This window comes from Amblyomma maculatum, chromosome 10 (assembly GCF_055883805.1).
Source record: "Amblyomma maculatum isolate TAMU_Amacu chromosome 10, ASM5588380v1, whole genome shotgun sequence".
Lineage (NCBI taxonomy): Eukaryota > Metazoa > Arthropoda > Arachnida > Ixodida > Ixodidae > Amblyomma > Amblyomma maculatum.
Window position 1 is genome coordinate 16,637,007 of NC_139353.1, and position 23,134 is coordinate 16,660,140.

General features: G+C 43.6%; 1 protein-coding gene across 1 annotated transcript in view; it reads left to right on the plus strand.

Moving 5' to 3' along the window:
• LOC146175668 (uncharacterized) overlaps positions 1-23,134 on the plus strand; it is a 246,920-nt gene that overhangs the window by 142,082 nt on the left and 81,704 nt on the right. Inside the window, exon 2 of the mRNA XM_084582059.1 lies at positions 6,454-6,646. Coding sequence (XP_084438185.1) covers positions 6,454-6,646 — 193 coding nt within the window. The remainder of the gene's footprint in view (positions 1-6,453; positions 6,647-23,134) is intronic.

Genomic DNA, 23,134 nt, shown 5'->3' on the forward strand with positions numbered 1-23,134 from the left:
TAAATAAAAATAGATAACAGTTTCAAAATGTTGCATGAAACTGCCTTAGAGATAATGAAACAGAAAAACAGCTTTTACTACATGAAGTCATATTGTCCGCTGATGAGTCTTATTAGCGAATAGACCTTGAGAAAAATGTGCGTGGGTCAGCAATTTAATATATGAAGGTCCTTGCGGGGTCTTCATAGTAAGAACGTAGGACTTCATCTATACAGGTCATGCGATTCCAGCTGTATTGTGGTCAATTTTGTCTAGAAGGACCAGACGGGAGGAAGTGCGGAGATGAGTTAGAATCATAGAAGCGTTTTTATTTTTTATATAAATTCTGACACCATGGTCGTGCTTGTCAAGGACAAAATGATCAATATGGCTTTGAATGGCTTCTAGCTAATCTAGCTTATTAAAAAATGAGCAGGATTGCGGTAATCTGCGAAATCTATTTAGAATTCAAGAGGCTTTTTTAAGATATTTTTCTTTTTGAGAAAGTGATTTGTTCTGCCTACTCCAGTGAAATATGTATAGATTCTTCTTTCATATCAAACTTGTGAAAACTGTGAACACTAATAATTTGATTTGGTTCTGTTTGCAGGGTTTAACGTCCAAAGCTACTGAGGCTATGAGAGACGAATAGTGGACGGTTCCGAACATTTCGACTACCTGCGGGTCTTTAACATGCACTGACATCACACAGAACACCAGATGCCACTCCGTTTCATCTGTATCTAAACACAGCCGCCGGCGGTCGGGTTCGAACCTGTGTACTCCGGCACAGTAGTCGGGCATCTTAACCACTGCGCCACCACGGCAAGGCCGAGATATCTTACATATTTTGTGATATAAATGCCATCGTTACTGTGATGAGTGCAGTACTTGTAATAGTACTTACTCTGGTAAATAAGCATGCATGGTTTTGTTTTGTATTGTATTTCGTTCACATATACTAGTTTACTATGTATCAATGTTTAATACATATGGCTGACGCATAATAAGTGTTTTGTAAAATACAGTTTAGCTTACGCATGTATTAAGTTCTCATCGTATTTCTGGTGCTGCATATTTTTATCATAACCTGTGATCGAAACCGAGAGCGGACATCTGTAAAATGAGCAAAAACAGAGCGAAGCTTTTACCTATATTAACTACCACGTCTGGACAATGCAATATCTTGCATTGTATGTACCTCATTGAGAACTGACATTTTCTATGCCCCTCTGCTCCCCTTTTTCATAAGAATGGAGTACTAAATGTCGCAAATATTATAAAACACCGACAAGAATTAACCATTGTTTTTAAAACATTTAGTCAGACTGTTCTGCCTTTTTCGAGACATGACTTCTCAAGGAACACCAGCACAATACACGTCCCGAAATCTGAAAAAAAAAAAAAAGAAACAAGAAAATACACTTGCAAATTAGGACGCACAGAGACTGAATTATCGAATTCCTGATTTCTTAAACAATAATTCTGATACTTTTACAATGCTCAAGGAAAGCTCTTCGTTGCAAAGTGTAAGGAAGAATATTTTTATACATTTATTGTCGATCCAAAAAAACGTAGTTGGACCTCTACTGTACGCTTTACTGTTTCTATTTATCTTCTCGTCTTGATTTTTTTTTTGTTTGCTTCAAAGTGCTTGTAAATATACTTGTTCTGTGGTGATGTGGCTATTAATTGAATTTGTGTATTAGTTCTGTTTTCAAGTATTCTACATCTTATACATCTTTTTTTTTTCTTTTACGTTGAGATACCGGGTGCGGTGCCAACCTAAATGGGAGAGCGGGTGGGGGCTCGCAGTTGTCAGGCATGTCTATATACCTTTTTGCCAGCCCACTAGGAAACTAGACTATGTTCTCTGAATAAGGTTATGGTTTGATTTCAGTTCATATAAGTGGCAGCCATAAAGACGACTGCTTAAAATTAAGAGGAAGCGTGTGTGTGTGCAGCTTAATTATACTTAATTATGCTCCATCGTAATGTGCTTGCTTGAAAAGATGCGAAATGCAATGTCGTCTAGTTAAGTAATAAATTTTAATTTTAGTAGTTATGAAGCCATGCCGGTAGCTGACAAGATTGCAGTTTTATGTTTAGAGGTACGATTCAGTAAATGATTTGCAGAATATTTTTGCTCGAAACACTCGGTAATTTAAGAATCAGTAAATGGAAGCTTTGGTATACTGCGCCCACTGTTACGATCAAAGGACGCGTCTGCCGTTTCTCAGAACTTGTTTCCCCCATTCTGGCAAGTAGGAAATGATGAATGCCAGTGATAATAGATAATCGTGTTCAGAAAACAAAGCTAAAAATGTACTCCGTTGTTTCAGCAGTGGGAAATGAAATTAAGCGAAGGTGAAAGTGTTAACATACAATGGCGGCGTCACTTGCAGACGCATCGAGGAGAGTAGAGCAGCAATACGATGATGAAGTCCTGTCGTCGCGCGGCTGATCTTGCGCAGATTATCCCTTACCAAACGAGTTCACACATCAGTCGTGGTCCTCTGCGCTCTACTTGCCACTGACAACCATTAGCTGTGGGTTGCGTGGTGAGTTGTGCCACCTCAGCTAGTTAGGATGCACACCGGAGAGTTAACGAGTTCGCAGCATTTCTTCCGTGGTTTTGGAACATTGTGTGCTGTAGCCTATAGGTAACCACAAGCAGTCCCTTTTGTGGCTGGCTGCTTCTTTTTTTTTCACCTTTTCCGCATGTAGTGTGCGCACATATTTCAAACTTACGAACAGATAAATGGAATCTGACAGATGGAGGAACATACGGCAGAGAAAAATAAAGCTCCGAAAATAGGACCACACCGGGGCCTGTCCTTCGCACCACGCTCACACGTATGGTGTCACCACAGCCGCGTTGTTGATCTCGTGGAGTGGCAGTCTGGGTTCGCCCGTGACCTCGCCAAGCGCAACGAACGTGCGTGAAATCGTGCCTCGCCGCCGGGCAGCGCTAGCGAGTGGTGCATGTTTTTGTTGGCCGGCACAGCCGACCACACCTGCCTCCGCTTGTGACGCCTGGCGAGATTGGGACTATCAAATGGCGGAACTGGTGGTACGCGCGTGCGATTGATAAGGGAACATCTATGCTTACTGAAAACGTGTCTGCTGGCAGAAGTCAGTTCATTTCTCTAATCTCTCTACTTGCTCATTTTGTTTAGCGTATTTCTTAAGTTCAGTTCGCTAGCGCATCATTTGAACCATTCGAGCAGCTCAGTCGAATTAAACAACGCTGCTATCTCACCGTCTCAATTGTTTTTGAGACGGCCATTCCACTAGCCACTGCATAGCCTTTTTGCTGAATGATTCTTTCTTTTTTCTCCAGCGATATATTCCAACGATAATAGGTCCATCCGTAAAGTCCCAAATCGACGACTTTGCCAGGAATGTGACCTAACATGAGATTCTGCCTATGTACTACAATCAAATTTAATGAAAATGAAATACTGCTCTCCGATTAGGGTCCATTATATATTTTCATTAATGCCGCTCTTCTACAATAAAGGTGCACTCGACAAAAATCGGGTTAAACAAATTTAGATGGTGCGTTGTCACTTTTTATTATTTTAAACAAAAAAGCAAGACAACAAGAGAGCTCCCTCTTACATCAGTCAATCGGATATTACGCCGTGGCATCGCTTATGTTTTTGCTTTAGGGCTCAAACTTAAACGTTATTTGTATGATTCGTGCGTTATCTATTACTACATTTCATTCTGCAAACACTCAGCGCGGCGGACACCTTCCTTAATGTGTGTTCTAGGCTGTTGAAGAAAACTGGACATAAATTAAACGCCGACCTCCAGGCCTGGTGCTAAAAGTATGCTTCTATAGTACGTGCGTGACGTGGATCGCTCCAAAGCGTCCCTTTACACAAACGCAATAAAATGACGCACTGGTATAGTGGCTCCAACAGTGCTTTCATTACTGTTATCTATATCGCAATAATAACTGTTGCTTAAAAATGTAAATGGCTCTACAATCTTCGGTCCAACTTTACGATGCGCAGCCGTCTTGATTGCCGCATTTCTCTTAATAAGATAATAAGATTATACAGGGTTTCTTCAAATATTTGTTATTTTATGCTTCGTTTTTGTGTTTTAAATCCCTTAATACTAAGTGACTGCGAGCGTGTGGGGCCGTGTGACAGAATAAGAACTAAAATTTTAAAATCGACCGTCTCCGCTCTCGTTCCCCGGCGACATCTATTCGCCGCACGCAGGCCATTATACCACGTTCTACAACGGCGATCCTCAAACCGCGTTCTCTTCATCACCAGCGTAACTCTGACGTCATTGTAATTAAAGGTGGTCGACCCCCTAAGTCAAGTCTCGCCGTCTCCTCACGTTCCTAATTAATCTTCTTCTTTAAGGTCCACGGGGGCAGCTGCTCTTACCGCCTTGTCAGTCGAGCCTCGTGCGTGTTTTGAATCAAGGAAACGAATTAAGGAAACCACGTAATAGAGCCACAAACGTCTTCGTTTTCAACTTTCAGTCTTCCTATTTTATCCCTCTCCAAACTTACTCCTTCATTCCCGCGTGCTTTTCTGCATGCTCAAGTCGTAGTCAGGCCATGAAAGCCAAAAAAGGAAAGCTGTCTTGTCTCTCCATTGTTTCCGCTTTTAAGAGCTAATTACACCGGGCAAACAGGGCTTGTCTTCATCTCGGCTCATGTTTTTAGCCTCTGTTTTTTTTCTTCGAATTCCGTTTTTCTTTCGCCCAGTGTTTGCCTTTTCGAGCTCTTCTGACGCAAACGCAGGGCTCAAAATGACTGCGATGGCTGCCCGAACTGGGAGACCGCAGAGGCGTTCAACTGGCTTTATAAGTCGAGCTCGGCTGGGCTCGCCAAATCAGATTTTTTTTGTTTGTATTGTTTTATTTATTGTTAATTTTGAGAAAAAGGATGAATTGTTATAGTAAGCGAGCTTAGCGTCGTCGTATATATTTTTTTTCCGCAAACCGACATTGTGTTTCGTGTATCTTTCTTCTCGTAATTCTAGTTCATCAAGTTTTCTGGATTCGCTTTACGGCCAAGCTCTCGGCTGCATATTATATGTGCGCAAAGAGTACATGCGTACGCTTCGAAGCAACCACCAACCAGGCTTGGACATATCGAGAAAACATGCTGGGCTCGTACAACGGGCCGGTATGAATGTGTCTGAGATGTAATGAAACCACTTGCACCCCGAAAGGTGGTGGAAATCGTGTCAATATCCGTTCATGCTGTCTCTTACCAAACTGCTCTCCTGGCAGTCTTCACCGGGCATCTTAGGCAGTCAGCAGCCTACCTTTCAAATGCCGCGTTCAAGAAAAATATTGAGAAAAGTTCGGCACGGCATTCTGTGAGTGATATCTTGGAAAGCACCGGAGCATATGTGCTCTTTAATGAGGCATCGCCTTCAGGCACCTTTCAAGTTAAGCTGAAAATAACATTTGTACAAATTTGCAGGGGAGGGGGGGCGGGGGGTTGCATTTTGGCATCTTGGGAAGTACTACTTGTACTTGTTCTACTGAAGAGAAATGCTAATTTGTTAAGTTGAAAGTTCTTCGAGCGGGTACAAACACTTTGCTCTAAAGCACTCTGGCGGTCACTTAAGTGAGATCTCTAGATCTGTTGAGAGAATATCATTTTAGTTAGTAAGGTGTAGTATATTTGCACGATAGGTCAATTTCTCATATTAGGCGAGGGTTAGCACACCACCAGAAAGGAAAACCTGTCTTAAAAAAAATCGGATAGACACAAATAAGATTGCATGGATGCGATAATGGGAAAGTATGAACACGAACGCAGAGGTCACGTGAGCCACTTTGCATCAAAGCCAACAGCGCCGACACAGCCGCTGCTCCCATGTTTTTGCAAGCACCCGCACACTGAAATCCACTCACAAAGCTTGTTTGTCCGTACGGACTACCTGGGTCACGTGCTGAGAGATGTTTCGAACCAGACTTCGGCGTTTGCTATGCTCTAAGAACGCACAAGTTTCTTCAAAACCTCACACATGTCGACCCGACGTTTCGGCTTTACGGTATGCGCCGCCGTGCTCGGAAGAAGTGCCAGAAGAGCCTGCAGAGAACATGGGAATAAGTGTCGGTGCCAGCCTGCTGGCCCCTAGGAGATTCAACTCATCCTACTCCTGACAGTTACACAACACTCACTCGCCGGGAACCCGACACGCGTTTCCACATGCGCCCTCTGGCTTCATCCTGCTGCTGGCGAACAGCTGGCATTTGGTACACTGAGATGGCAGCATCGCTGATGTCTTTTACGATCAGTGGATTCGGTAATGCTTTCGATTAACAAATAACAGCCAGTGCAACTGCAATGAGGTGCGTGTTGGCTCCGCAGTGTACACAATTTGCCTGATGATAGTGCCACTCTAAATGAACCTTAACAATTGTTACAATGTTTTCAATGCCGTGTCAGATGGCAATCCGTACTGACTTGGTCCTCCTTTCCAGGGCTGCCCAGAGGCTGAACCTGTCGTCCAAGCGGCGACGGCGTCACGCGGGTTCCCCAGCGGCCGCCGACGGATCTCAGTCGGATGGTCCAGTGTTCGTGACGCGCTACGCGGAGGTAATTCGCGACTCTCCGCCACCAGCGCCTCCCGGTCTTCTGAGGGGACTCAGCCGCAAGGACACTGGCCTCGGGAAGGTGAGTTCACTGGCCTGTTTCCCACGCAGACTACTACACGGTCTGGCGCTAACCACCCAACTTTGCACCTTCCCCACCGTGGTCGTAATGTATTTATCAGTATGCGGCATGCCCAAGAAAACGAAAGTGCGGTACGCAGGACCCACACGGGGCCTCAGTATCAAGCCAGAGTAGTAGGACGTAGACTGCAGATGAACCTAACCATGCTTTTTAAATAACGCGTTCATTCTCGTCTGAATATGGAAATGACTATATTAAAGAAGCAGGCAGATGTATGAATTCAAGTTGTCCGGGACGTACAGTACGGTCCGTTGTTAAAGGGAACATGTCATCGCGTCTCCTAAGCACATTTCAAGGCGCTGTCGCCGACCACTGGCAAGAATGGACGGCACCAAGTGCATGCTCGGGAAGAGCAGTCGGCCGAGCTTACTGCGCATGTACCCTGTGCGAACGTTTGTGGCTGGCCCTCTCGAAAGTGCTTTGTAATGCGCGGCAGCAACATGGTCCCATGTTCCCTTTAACAATCAACCATACTGTACTTATAACGCGATATAGTTGACGGTCTAGTTCAGCGGAAATTACGGCGTAGTTGTTAGCGTCGTCGTCATGTCGAGGAAATCTGGATTTCTCGAGAGAGTCAAGACGTTACGCGTAAATTGCTGAGAACTTCATATATATCAATATCAGGTCGGAACACAGCTAATACGCCATAATCACATATAAGAATATTGTCCCATGCTTTGGGCAGGCTCGTACCCAGCATCTCTCGATCACAACTTTTATGCACTGAGTACGTAGCGAGGTGCTTTTTACCGACTGGGAAACCGGCAGTTCTTCAAGTCTCGAGAGGTTCAGCTTCTGCTCTTCATTTATGCCTTTTTCTTCGGCCCTACCGTGGCTGTCCAAAGCACGTTATGATATAAATGAAATTAGTTGCGCTGAAAATAAATCTGGGATAACTAAATAAGATAAATAACTACCTTAAAATGAATGAAACACTTTGAGTCAAAAGTTGCATTTACCTACTGTAACTTTACATTGGTCGCCTGGTATTACCCATGTAACCCCTACATATACCTGTATTTTATCTGATGAGTTATTTTTCTGCGACATGTGACATTATGTATTGTTATAGTGTGGTGACATTATGCATTCATCTTTCTTTGCTTTAATTCTTGTATAAGTTCTACGCGCTTTTGTTTGATTTGTGAGGTTTTAGTTTATATTTTCTTCTCTTCATTGGTAGTTTTACGAATGTATAAGCGATAAATAACTTTCTTCATGTTTATTGTAAAGCTCATGCTTCTGATGTCTCTAACTTTGACGATTGGGTGCCTGCAACCTGTGTACTTTTTCCATTGGACCCTTTACTAGCCGCTGGCTATGGGTCCAAGCAGTGTCTGCCTATTTTCCTGTAGCGCACCAAAAAACAATTAACAAAAAAATTCAAACTTATGACCCTCGGGGCACTACCTAGGCACGCTAGCTTAGGCCATTGAGACACATTCCATAGAGTTGGATGAAGGGGATGTCTTGAGCTTTTTGCAGTAAGTTGTTAAACAAAAGAATAATATCATAAAAATAAAGAAGCACAGTCTCTGTCTGCGAAGTGATGTGGAAAGAATACCCCATATTGCTAAAGGCACTGCTTAAATATTTAATTCATACACTTCCGTGTGTCCCGAATGTTTATAGGAAAAGCGTAGCAAGACAATATAGCGACTGCTGCTGCTAGGCAAAATAACAAGTCGTGGTGGCAACATTATGGAATGCGAGTGTAGGAGACGCAGGAACCCTTTTGCGGGGTTTTTGTGCTTTGATGCATAGCTCATGATTTATGTTCATGCGTGACAAATTCCAGGTATTGTGGGCGGCTAAAGAATGTTCACAAATGATAAAATAATTGGTGTTTCTTTGAAACTTCGACAAACTAATTGCTCCATTCGTTCTCTTCAGATGCACAATTGTTTCATGCACCACTAGCTGAACCATGCTCCCAGAATGTGCAACGTCGCACCAACTGCATGCAAAAGCGTTTTCTGTCTTTTTTACCGTTGCGAAGCCTGTTCGAGCTGAATTCTCGCGTTAATGGCTTGCGTAAGCGGCGGGCGTGAAACTTCAGTTAGGGATTTCTTTTTCTAGCCTTCCACCTTCTCTTGTCTATTTTTGTAATAACCTTTTTTTTTTTTTTTCTTCCAAAGAGCGTTCCAGTGACGCCGAGTACTTGGCGACGCGGCTGTCCTACAGAGGCGACGTCCCTGTTTGCGTGTCGTAATGGTCGGTAATGTCGCATAGTCCTAAAATACCCTTCCCTGGAAAAAGCACTCTGGTGCCAGCCTGAGCTTCTGGCCACGCCAGTGGTCACGGCGCGGCCATAGCCATGAAAAATGAAGACTGTTATCTCCTGAGGCCATCACGCACCGCACCGCGCGCATCTCGTCGTCCTCTTTCGCCCGGCTGTGGCCAACGCACGCATTCCGCAAGAGTCCGCAAGCTCGCTCGGATTTCGTACGCTGCTGACGATACTCGTTTCGCCTGTCGGCAAAATCCATTGACTCCCGAGTCTCTGCCATGCCATGCGCCGACCGGGAATGCGTGGGCTAAGCTGCGCGGAGAACTGATTCTGTGGAAAGAGTAGGTTTTTGACGATGCTTAAGTCTAATAGATGTCCACGCCCACCAGGGGCAATTGACTTTAAACTTGAACTGTCGCGAGACTAGGACGTTGTAGTTCTCCCTGCCGTATCTGGTACAGAAATATTTGGCCTTTTTATTTTTCACGCTTCTAAACTTGTGTGCTTCAAAAACTTCGCTCAAAACTCTTGCGCAACAAAAAGCTTTCGTGCACTCTTTTGCGACTGCGCTCTCTTATAGTGGCCTGGTTCAAGGGCAGCATATGCTGCGAAATTGCTGTGTGCACCGCCAGCACACGAGGCCTCTATAAAAGGCGACCACTATAGATCCACGGGAATGAGCCAGCTTTCAACTGGATATTGAATTTTATAGTTTAGGTAAACAATTCCTACTTTATTTAGGGATGAACAATGAACATGATACAGGAGGCTTGAAGAAAAAGCTACCACAAAGACAGCTTCACGGAGCATCAAGCCATTTGGCATTTGAGGAACACAGCTATCGACTTGGCGTCTATACAACATAAATTTTGGTTGCAACATTACAACAGGGTATACATATACATAAAAAAGACATAAAAAATCATTGAAAAACATATAGGTAGCCATTACATTTGACACTACAAGAAAGCTGATTTCATGACAGTTATAGCACAAAATTAGTGCAAGTAATATCATGATGTCGCACAACATTGTAAAATTCATAGAAATGATTAGTAACATAATTTAAAACAACGATTTCACACATACAGCAGAAGCGATAGACAAAAATGAAAAAATAAAAATGTGCGTATAGATCTCTTCTAGTGTACATTTAACGCATCGCGTGCCGCGCCGTTGCTTTGACAGTGATGCTCGCCGCACACAGCCAGGAGTGAAGAAAATGACCTGCGTCATCCTGTGAATGCAATTACGTCAGATTGGGCGAACCCTTCTTAGCACCTCCTTGAGAGTCGCGAAGGCGAATCTTCATGTACGCGTACCAAGCAGAATGCAGATATACGTTAGACGTTAATTTAGCCATGAACCTATTATAATCGACGTTTGGCGTACCTTTACCAAGAATCGAAAGGGCACGTCCTAATTGCGCGTCTTGACACTTCGTTTATGTAAATATTCTACAGCGATGTGTTAGCAGGTAATCGTCTGCGTTACTAAAGAAGGTTTAAGAAGGTTCTCGTGCTTTATGTGGGTCCAGTTAGCGAAATGAAATGGGCGTGAATTTTGGGCATTGTCTAATTGATGAAGCTTGATTTTAGTTTTTTAACTGTGGTGTTTTGTTTGGTGTCAGACTACAATCTATATCGGTCTTGTCTACGTACCTGCGCTGTTCTTCGTACTAATGAAAGCCCGACTGCACAACTCTTTTCGGTGCTCTGGTCTGTTGGCCCTGTGAATGTGAGGGGAATGCGACTTTACTGTTAGCCTTGCTGGAATTATTTTCGCCTTCCTCCGGGTCAGAAATGTTGGCCCTTGAAGCAAATAAAACATTCAAGATCAATGAGTGAGTCTATACCATCAAGTGGTATATAGGAACTTTTAACCTGCCTCAAAAAAAAAAAGGTACGAAACTTCCTTCTATCCGCTTTACTATGTCTTGAGGGTTTTCGTTACGCAAGAACTTGCTCGATTCTATTGCGGCTCACGTCTGCTGCTTTCACTAAGACCTCGAGCTCCATTAGTAAACGCATTGTTCTGTCCATGAGCATAAGCCCTAGCACAGGTAAGTATTAAGAAGGCAAATGTTCATTTACTATCCGTTCTCACAATTCAAATCCAGCCGAAATCACGACCCTAACTTTGATTAGGACAAAACTGTGATCGATGTCTAGTGCAGCCGTACTACTAAAAATTTACCACAGATAGTTCCTCACAGGACAGTTTATTCAAATATCTAACTACACCTCACGAAAAGAGCGGCGGCCGCGCTTCCGCAATTGCGAGCACGATAGGGCGCAAAACTTAGGACTAAATCCCATGCAAGAGTGGAGGCCCACTACAACTTGGCCTTTCCTCTCGCTTCTATTTTCCGTTTGTGTGTTTGTTTGCAGGCTCGACCGTCCGCTCTTGCTTGTTTCCATCACGCCCTTATCGCGCCTAGTGACAGACACGTCCTACTCCGAAACTACTGCCAGACGTGACCGCTCACTTGGTTCCGGCTTGGCTGCAGCTCAGCGTAGGCAATATCGGTGGAGGACTGTTTGGGGGCAGTGTGGTGCACAGCGAGTGTAAACGTGCAAGCCACGAGCAAGAGGCGCAATTAGGCCGACGGCAGTAGTGCAGCACGGCTTTGACGCTTCCTCCTTTCTGCTTGTGTCTGGACAGGCAGCGATTAGACTCCATAAAAGGCAGAAAGGCGAAACCGATAGCCGACTGGAGAGGAAAGAATGAGGTCATTGGGGGCACGGGATTCCATTTGTTTGATTCCGGATGCGTTTTATATACGCGTACGAATTTGCGGCATTCTTTCGAAGCTGCGTCGAAAACCTTTGAAATTGGCTAGGCGTGCATCCTCCAAATTGTGGACTTGTTTTCTCAAAATAAGATCAGAAGGGCGTTCGGTTACAAGGGCGCACCATATTCAAATGTCTTCGCAAGTTAAAAGGAGAAAGTACACCCCACACTCCTCAGTATAGCTATAGTGCTGAATAGATTTTCATCCCTTTGTTGATGGTCACATAAAGGTTAAAAAAACAACAGGGAAACCAAGGGAGGGGCAACATTGCGCTGTGAGCCGATGCTACTACAGCCGGCGTTATAGCTTTCAAGCTTTGCCAAAAGGACGTGTAGACGAATAGAGAAAGGGAAATTAAATGCGCATTCCTCGTTATATCAGCCATGCATGCCTTTGATATCATTGCTTTAAGCTAGGTTTCAAATGTTCATTCAGCCGTTTCATTTTGGGTACAAATTTAGGGCCCCATGCATTACCTGCCGTGAGAGTCGAGAGTAGTTAACCTATAAAAAGTGCGGGCGCGGAATCAGAAACGTTATTCCGTGTTCTTGTATTTTTAGGTGCAGAAGAATAAGAGAGCAAGAGAATACTGAAACAAAATAAGGACAAGAAAAAAACTAGGTCGTCTTTTTTGTCCACGTGAATGGCCTTGTTCCCTTTTTATCGCTAGCTTCATGGATAACATGCTTAAAGTGTACTTCACAGTGCCCCACAATAATGCATCCGATAATCACACAAGCTTGCTCACAGATGGACCCGAAACGCGGCAAAACTTCCAGCGAAACGTTAAATAAATTGGGTAGTTGGATGTAATGCTTTTTGAAAATAATCAGCACGAAAAGACAAGGACTAATATCACAATCTAGGAAATGTCAGAAAGTTTGGAATCAACGTCGTTTACAGGGCACCGCTAAATTTGCAGTGCATTTGCACAGCGGACAAACATCGATTTCAAGGTAGACGGAAATACAGCCCTTGTACATGCACAAAGGGTCACAGATCGCTGTACATGAATGTGAATGCTATGTCGTGTATGAAGATCCACTTTCATGTAAAGAGGTGCAAATCGGCCCGACAGGTGAGTTCAAATAGAAATACAAAAAAGAAGTTTGTAAAGCCTTATTTAAAGAGACAACTGTACTGTACGGCATCGCGATCAGCGTATACGAGAGATCCTAGAGGCATATTTTATTAAAAAGAAAAAGGTAAATGTATTAGTCTCCGTCTATCACACTGTACGAAAAAGATATATGTTTTTTATATCACTAGTGATTTGTCAGTAGTTCATGTAGAAGTTTTTAGTATGGCCTGGTTGTTATTTCGGTTGGTTTTGTTATATTTTTGCTGTGCTTGTTTTGCCCTGCATGCTTTGCGTGATGCGCGAATTCGTCGGACTGGTCTTAGTCCACGTCTGGTTGCGCTGAATATTTTCGAAATGAAACATTACATTTTATGGACAGCATCACCGGCTCCGTTCGAGCTTTCTGGTAGGGGCGAAACTTATTCATTTCGGTAATGGGCACAAGTCGCGAGTTTAGAAAGTCTTGGTTCTGCTGACAGATGTCGCAAATGAGGCACAGGAAGAAATCCTAATTCAATGTGATTGTCAGAACGTCCCTGAACATAATATGACGTTTATAGGACGCGCGTTTCTCATGCTCAATTCCTATTACTTCTTAAAAAGCTTAATTTGAACATACTTCAGTCTCCCCTGCGATCAAATCCATTGGCCTGTAGGTTCACAAACCCTCAGTTGGAAATAAAATTTTATCGGCCCGAGGTAATAGGAGGTAACATTTCTAACCACACAGCTTCCTTTCGTTTCAAGAACGCTCGGTCACATTTAATCTTACGTAATAATTTCGCACAAAGGGAGAGTTTTGCTAAACCTTATACAAAAACCAATACGCGAGCCAAAACCACCTGCAGTGTATTTTGAGACTACGGAATGTATTTCGGGCTCAGATTAGCGTCCCTGTAATGAGTGCTAGGGAAGGAAAACTAACTAAGTTACACAAACCTATATATGAGCTGAGGTTGCCGTAGTTGCCTGGCGGACCGAAGAATGAAGCCGCATGTTATAGGACACGTAGAAGAGGAAGAAGGGAAAAAAAAAGAAACTGCCAATCGCGCAAACGACTCCGCATGCCGCTGGGGCACACGACGGAGACAAAAGACTAGATGTGCTCCGTAAAAATAACGGCAGGGGACGGGCGACCCCGACTCCGGGACCCAACAGCTCGTAAAAAATGACCGTTGTTTTTACGACCCTCGGGTTTCCCTCTTCCCGCAATTTTCCTTCGGCTTATTTTTTTACGCTAGTGTCCCATTTTGTCCCCATAGCGTGAGCAGTTCTCAACGTCTCTGCTGAGGTGAACCCGATGGAGTCAGTTTTGCCTTACAAGCTTTTTTTATGCTTTTCTCTTCCTGCTGTGCTTCGGTAGTGGATAAGCGGCTTCAAAGCACTGTAGACTTGTTATTTCGCACGTTTGGTTTCTTTGGCTGTTTTGCTTTATTTTTGTTCTGTAATTTAATTTCTTCCTCCTGAGAATGCACCTCGCGCTGCGGCTGCTTACCTTGCCTTACTCGAGAACTTGAATACACGTACATAACTTGCGCGCGCGTGTGTGTGTGTGTGTGTGTGTGTGTGTGTGTGTGTGTGTGTGTGTGTGTGTGTGTGTGTGTGTGTGTGTGTGTGTGTGTGTGTGTGTGTGTGTGTGTGTGTGTGTGTGTGTGTGTGTGTGTGTGTGTGTGTGTGTGTGTGTGTGTGTGTGTGTGTGCGTGCGTGCGTGCGTGCGTGCGTGCGTGCGTGCGCGTGTGTGTGTGTGTGTGTGTGTGTGTGTGTGTGTGCGTGCGTGCGTGCGTGCGTGCGTGCGTGCGCAGGTAAAAGGTGTGGGCAGAAAACTTGTCCCCAGAGTTATATACTCCGCACGCTATTAGCGTTCTGTATGGACCTGACAATGTCGACTGGGGTCGCTAGCATTGTTTTGCGCATTAACTTAAGACACATGAGCGGCAGACATCTTCTAAGTAATATGTTACGCTATAAAAAAACTACCAATTACATTATTTAACTTTTTTTAATCACCACACAACTCAGTACGTTGCAAATTGCGAATATGTGTAAATTTCAAGCAACCTTATCTCCGGTTGGAATAACTAATGGAGAGGCAAATACTCCTTATACAAAGCCTATCAAGCTATGGCGCGTACTTCCTATTGGTTTGCGGCTACGGCCTGAACTCCTGTAGAGGGCGCAAGTAGCAGAAATATGAGGTGTAAAGTGTGTGGCTTTTATTTTAGCGTGAATGAATAAGGCCCACCACTAAAAGGGAGATACATGACAAGAAAAAAAAAAAACGCCAGAAATTAAAGACAAATACGCCGTTATCATCAACGTATATATACACAAAAATATCCAGGTATATATTTTTCATCAGGCGTGCGTGTTTTCGTGTTTGCGAGAGTTTTTCCACGCCTCAAAACTAGGAAAAAATTATTTATTAATTTGTTTAGTTACTTAAGACTGATCATTGCAGAAATTTTATTCGTCACTTTGGGACAGACTATAGGTTAGTAGTAGAGCCAGTTAAAAACAAATCGATTGAGTTTTTTCTTGCAGCGTATTTTGTACGTGGTCTTTTTGCCCAGCCTTTGAGTATTGAGCTCGAAAAAAAGATAGAAAATAAGTTTTGGAGACATCTTATTATCTACCATTAACTTACCAGTGGGTAGCTTATAGGAACCTGGCTGTGAGCTACCTTGCACGATCAGTTACGATACATCTACCATATATACATAGCACACATACAATCTATTCCCGCCCACACAGCGCTTCACTGCGTACATGCAAAACAGCATGCATATTCTTAACATGATTAGAATTTTCCTTCTTCCCATCGCATTTACCTTCTTATATATCGCTCCTCACCTTTAAAATGTCAAATATATAATATCTTATTTGATTAACATCCCAAAAAGATATCTGATATAAAGGACGCTGCAATAGAGGGCTCCGGTAACTTCGACCACAAAGGTATGGATAGCACATTTTGAGTTGATTGGTTGTTTTTCCCCATGGACGGGAAAAGACCTTACAAATGTGAAGGGGAGACCGGACAGAGACGCCCATTAAGAACTAAAATTCTGCGGTTAAACATACAGATAGCGTAAAAAATTAGAAAAAACAACAATGCCGGATAGCCAAAAATCAGAAACAGCAATCACGCAGGAAATCGGGAATACCCTACTCTGAACAGAAGAGACAATTTCCTCTCGAATGGCAAGCGAAGGTGTACTGACGCATTTAAAGACTTGCAAATCTTGCTGCTTCAGCTATCACCTACGTGGTTTTATCACCGCACCTTCGCAGCACGCCAGTGCTTCTGAACACAGGGGTGTATTAAGGAAGTATATACTCATTGACATCCACCTAAGCGCAGCCATACGGCTACAGAGGAAATCTATACAGCTCTCTCAGAGCTTCGTAGTTAAAGAAAAATTCATCCTTGTCCAGAGATCGAACCCGGAATCACCGCCATTCCGGGCAATCGCTCTACCGATTGAGCTATCCAGGACGGTCAGCGGATCAGATGGTAGGCGAGAGCGAATTTATCAAGAACTCGAACTGGGAATGGTGTTGGTCAAATATTTAGAGGAATTCCCAAGGTGAAGTAGATTTGTAATAAAGAATTATTTACTCATTCACATCCTACTAAGCGCAGCCATACGGCTACAAAAAAACTCCCTAATTATTTCAGCATCGATGTTCGCGTGAGGTAGCCAAACCGTATGGCTGCGCTCCCTTATTACAAATCTACTCCACTTTGGGGGATTCCCCTAAATATTTAACTAACAGGCAGGTATTTTTGATCATGGCGGTGGACACAAGGTCTGTCCTGTCAGATTGTAATTGTGTGCCTGCAAACAATTATGAAGCACTGGGCACATGAACCAAACCACTCACGATGGGTTATGGTACCAGAGATAACTCAGTTACCCATTTGATCTACGCGCTTACAGAAACTTCACGCGCAATCCGCAGCGGAAAAGAGAACGTCTCTTAACGGCCTGTTTTGCAACAAAATCAGACGTTAACAGTGTTGTAAGTCAGAAATCGCTGAAATTGTTCTGACATGTGTTAGTTGGCAGGCGCTATAGCATGACATTTCGTATGAAACAAACAAACAAGGAAATTGGACAATCAACGTACAAAGGACAAGCGCGCACTGACAACTACTGTTTATTCATGTAAGAGTTACGTTTAAAACAATCCATGCGCATGCTCTGTTCAAGGAACTCTTGCAAGCTCATTGCTCACGTATAGTGTCCCATCTTGGCGCTCTTTGGCCAAAGATGCCCTTGCGCCATAAATATCAGTCCATCATCTCTATAGTGTCACATCCTTATGCACCTTACGCTTCTTTATTACTTTTATGTCCTCACTTGATAGCAAAACTGATGGTGTGCTTACGCACTTGTCTCTCTACCCTCCTGTATGTGAAACGCTTCTATTATTTCTCTTGCTTTTCTATGTATTCAATGGCCTATGATGGGGTTTCGTTAAAAGTCTGGCGTACATTTGTGTTTTGCGCAATGGAGTGCAAGGTTCCCAGAGTTTGTAACCTTACCTACATCACTGCAGTGCTCCTTTAACCGTATGTTCACACATTTGCCGCTTTGGCCAATATAGCTCGTTTCTCACGACAAGGAAATGTTATAGACAATGCGAGTGGCACATTCAACAATCCTTTCTTGGTGCACGTTTTCGCATTCGTTGAATCTATCCTTCGTGTATTTAATAATTTTACGGCAGAGCCTCATTAATTTAGTTGGAGTGATGAACACCAGATAAACGCCTTATCTACTTGTTACTTTCTTTAAAGCATGGGACACACTGTGAATATACGGTAAGACGATGACATTATCAGCCCGTCTTAAATTATTCTTCTGCTGTCACTCAACGTCTGTAGGGGGTTTCCGCAAATAAAGTTAAAAGTGCGTCAGGTTATCCACTTGTCCTTAGCCTGTCAACTTCCCTCGCGACACTACGCTCGACTTGGTTAAAACATGATTTCTTAATGCATTGCGATAAACTGTTAAATGATAGGCTCTTTTAGCTAGTTTAGAATGCGCAGAATGATGGCTTAACAAATATTTTTTTTTTTTCGTTTTTGTCAAGTATGCCCAACACTTGCGCTTCTCAGTTTCCTTAATCTATATGTCTAGGAATCTAATCACCGAATCCCGTGGGAGCTCAGACGTGAAATCCAGCCCAACGAAGGCATCACGAAAGGTGTCTAGGATACTGTTCACTGACAGGCAATTTGATTTCACGACAGGGAAGAAAAGCAAGAAGTCATCTACAGGGAATCCGTTCAGGACTATAATTAATGACAGGGACACTTCGCAGAGATGTGTGGCACGCTTTTTACGAGATCAACTTTCGAGATTGCAGCTGATTGATCCGTTTAAGATCCTGGGCTCTGAGGACTCAGTTGCCTTCCTGAAATAAGGCCCGCTGTTTACCTGTGTGCCTGTGTACGCTAAAGATGTGTACTTTAATATTCCGGTCGCGGGAGCCTTAACTGCTGTGGAATAATGTAATAATAAGCTTGGTTTGGTTTCGGTTGTAAGGTTCTTAGGTCCCAAAGCAACTTAGGCTATTATGATAGACACCATAGTGGAGGACTCCATAAATTTCGACCGCTTGGGTTTCTTTAAAGTGCACTAACATCGCAAAGCACATCATCATCATCATCAGCCTGATTATACCCACTGCAAGGCGAAGGCCTCTCCCATATTTCTCCACTTAACCCGGTTCTGTGCTAGCTGCATCCACTTGACACCTGCGAACTTCTTAATCTCGTCCGCCCACCTAACTTTCTGCCGCCCCCTGCTACGCTTTCCTTCCCTTGGAATCCAGTTTGTTACCCTCAGTGACCATCGGTTATCCTCTCTTTGCAAAGCACACGGGCGCCTTACTTTTCGCTTCCATCGAAAGCGGCGGTCGGGGCCGGGAGGCGGCCCCGCATCCTCGGGCATATTTGTCGAGCGCCATAACCACTGCACCACCTCCGCGGGTCGCATTTTTAAGTTTCAGAACGAGTCCAGCATTAGCGTCTCAGGTTTCCTAATTCATGGAAAAATGCCTTAGTACATTACTAGTAAAATTTGGGTTGAAATGATGCACACAGAAGAGTTGAATTAGCGTACGGTCTTGCATTGTGTCGGTCTTTTTTGATATTTACATGGCAAAATTGAATCGGGCCTTGAAATTACATTTGGCACGGTTTAGGTTCCTGGTGACATTTAGATTTGTAGACGACGTCTTGCTTTGTTTTCGTGTTGTGAAAGCAAATTTCCTGCCAGTAAACAGTATCCTAAACGCCTTTCGAGGTGTTTTCATAGAGCTTAATTTCACATTTGGGCTTCCACGTGATTCTGTGATTAGATTTCTAGACGTAGATATTAAGGAAACTGAGGAGCACAGGTGTTGAACCTACAGGTGCGGACAAAATAACGGAGCAGGCTTTTTCTTTCTACTATTTTTCAACGTTTCATAATTGAAACTGGCAGTCGTTGCATGTGCGAACCAGTAGCACATATGCCAGCGCCCTTTCACTTGGACAAATAGGGCTTTCTTATCTCCAGTGCAAAAGGCATGATTTTAATTTAACAAAAAAGCGTGCTCTGTTTACTTATGTTCGTACCTGTACCTGACAGAAACGGAAAAAGATTTGTTAGGCTATCAATCGGCGTATTCTAAACTAGTACAAAAGAAGCCTTGCATTTAATAGTTTATCGCAAAGCATTAAGAAGTCATGTTTTCATCAAATAGAGCGTAGCCTCACGAGACAAGTTGTCAGGCTAAGGACGAGTGGGTACACTGACGCACTTTTAATTTCAATTGCAGAAAAGCGTCTACAGATATTGGGTGGCAGCGAAAGAACATTTCAGGGCCGGTTAATAATGTGATCGTCATAGCGTATATATAGTGTGTCCCATGCTTTAAAGAAAGTAGGAAGTGGACATGGCGTTCATAGTGTTTCGCCGCTCCGAAAACATTTATGAGCATCGAGTAAAGGTCCGAAGGATAAAGTCAACACATGCAAAAATGTGCACATTAAAGGTTTGTTGAATGTGACACTGGAATTGTGTACAACATTCCCATTTAATTATTTTCATTATGCAATTCTGTCATTCAATTTCTTTTGCTGTTATTGAATGATCCCTCTTCGCTGAAACTTAGTAGCTACGCTTGGCAAAACGATAGAAAACCAACTAGCCCGACAGCTTGTCCTCTTCATATTCGCTTGTAGTGCGGACTTAGCTATGTATATATATACATATAAACTACCATTGTAGCAAGTACAAAAACAGAAGGCAAAAGAAATAATAGAAGCGTTTCAGATATGGGAAGCTGGAGAAAACAAGAGTGTAAGCACATCGTCAGTTATGCTATTAAGTGAGGAGATGAAACTAAGAAGCGTTGGTGCGTAAGGACGTGATATTGCCTGCGTTTGTGAGTTTCTTGAAAAGAACATGCATGCGCGTGGACTGTTTTACATGTAACCCTTTTTATAAATAAACGGTAGTTTTCAGTGCGCTCTTTTCCTGTGTACGTTTGTTGTCATGTTTCCTCGTGTGTTTGTTTCATACTGTAGCGCTCAATTTCTCGAAATGTTCAAGAAACTAGCCCCATCGCTCCCCATCGCTGCTCTCCTTGATTTTTCATGAGTTGTGTGCCTTAACGACACCACATGCTATGACAAACTAGGAAGGAACTTCCAACTGGAGTTGCTCATTTGAAGTGGAAGTGTGGGTTGGAAACAACCCTCTGGTACACTTGGACCCCTGGTCAGAAAGGTTACTCACAGGTACTTTCGTACGATTCGGTTAAGCGGTGCTTTATATGTATGTCGACTGGTCTTCCACGTATCATTGTAGCTTAAGACTGTATGCTGAACTGTGTTTGTGAGATAATACTGGCACAAATAATGGAGGAAGGATTAAACTAGTGCAAAATGCATCTGCACGGATGGAGATCTGCAATAAAAGCCACTGATGGGAGCCCTGCACGCAAACGCGTCATACTCTATTGACGCCAAATTTGAGAACTGAATAAATTAAAGAAACTTGTTACTTTTCCGTCAAGCTGCCGATAACGTAAACCTCACTTGCATATAAAGTCAATTACGAATTTCCACAACCCCATGCATATGAGGTCCTCTTTACAGCAGTGAGATACGCCAGGTATGAAGACGACTTGTACATACCAATATTACCCATAAGCCGGCATGAAATGCTACCGACGTTCATATTCTAAAGCGGATGTCGTGGATACACTAAGCGGCTGCGGCAACTAACGCTTTCCGTCGGATGCAGGAACGGGGAAATGTCTCACTTCAGGCTGCCCCGGGAGATAATACCTGGGAGCTGGGGACTTGTATTCTTCTGTTATGCGTCTATGGCCCAATGCGCTGCGTTTTCGGGTAGGAGTATGGATGTGGACTGCAGTGGACACGTTCAAAAACAGTTAAGCACGACCCAACCCGCCGATCTAAGTCGAAGAAATATGCAACGCTCTCCCGGGAAGCGCTTCTATACATTCCGTGGTGGTTTTCACCAAATACGTGCCCAACCCAATGACGAGAATGGAAGACACAGTTTATTGATCGCAAGGAAAGAACTTCTTGCCTGTGCATGGGACAAAGAAGACGAAGACCGCTTGAAGAGGGGTAACTAGGCTAAGACGGATGGCCCTGTTAAAATGTTGCGACCGCTAACGCGTTGCGAGCATCTTTTAAACCCAGCCCTAGCAAGGGCGTATGCGGCGCGATCTACACCGCTGACAGGAGAAAGAAAGAAAGAGGAAGCGGTATTTTTTTCTCCTCCATTTCCGACGGCTTTTGGAGTTGGTCATGCTTTATTCGACGATGCTGCAATTCGTTAAGAATGGTGCCTCGCCATAAAAATTCGTTTTATCCTGGGATGCAATGCTCCGGTTAAGGATATCGAAAGAGTAGTTTTTGTTTCTTTTGGCCCGCTCTTCGCTGTATTGTGCCTCGAGGGTAAGCTTTGGCAGGATCACTAACGCTGCCAGAAATGGATCTTTGCAACGCACAAAGCCAGGCTTTCTTCTTCCTCGTTAATTCATTTCGTGGTTTTCCTACTTTGTATCTCCGTTTCCATTGTCTATTCATACATGTCCATCAAGTCTTCGGTGTTACCTCCATAGAACGAAAAAAGTAAGATTTTTTCACTGGTGCTGCTGTTAAAGTAAGCAAAACTCGGCAGCGGCTACCTGTGTTAAGCCGAATATATTACAAGGGTGCCTTTTGCATAGTACCTTCTTGGTACAAACTTTGGCTATGGGCCTGGTACGCTTCAGTTCTAGCAGTGCATGTAGCACGGGGTGCCATCTGGGAGCAGCCGCCTCAAATAGTCGAGGTTTAACAATGGTTTCTGAGATCAGTTCGGGCGCAACGGCGCGCCTAGTCTACCAGGCCACGGTTTTAATGCTACTTGTGGCACCCTCTCACAGCCACCGCATTTAATAGCGTATATTTAAATCTACGTAAACATGGCTATGACGTCAGAAATCACTCGTCGCGGTTAGTCATTGATTAAGAGCTCGGCTACTCAATCCGAGTACCCTGATTCGAACCGAGCCGGTTAGAATCCGCTCTAATTGTTTTCTTCTTTTTTGCTTAATAAGAAAGCACTACAAGAGTCAGTCACTTGGTCAGTCATAGTACCCATCACTCTCTTTGTTGGCTGGCAAAGTTGAAAGGCTAGTCGGGGAGACTCGCGCGTTGGAGCCGCTATACGGAACCTATTTTTATTTACCCGAACGAGGCCACGTGGTTGTGACCTCATGAAACCATTTAGACAATTAGAAAGACTGCACAAACAAACAAGAAAGACCGGTTATGATTCATGGTCGGTGCTGGTGTGCGTATGTGTTCTTTGTCACTAAAACGCAGGTGTCGAGGATATGGACAAAATGTTTAAAGATTTTTTCACACTTGTATTCGCTGATCACAACGTTGTTTAAACTGACGCTTTGAACGCCAGTATGTATTGGTTCCCAGAAGATTGGCCGACGAAAACAATACAAGGCAATGCGAAATTTTAGCGCCGCTGTTAAGGTAATGAAGCACAGCTTTCTGGGACTGTTGGTTGTTGTAAAATATTGTTATATGCACGTTGAATGGTATAGTATAAGCTTCCAGATGCTTCAAAAATTTAGAATTTTCAATTTAGAATTTTTTTTTGCTCACAGCGAATAATTAATACTGTTATAGAAACTCTAGTGCCGCAGAAGAAATAATTTCGTGTCTGTGACCCGCCATGCTTTGATTACAAGGACTCGTGCTTTCTTCTCGTGTTTATGGTG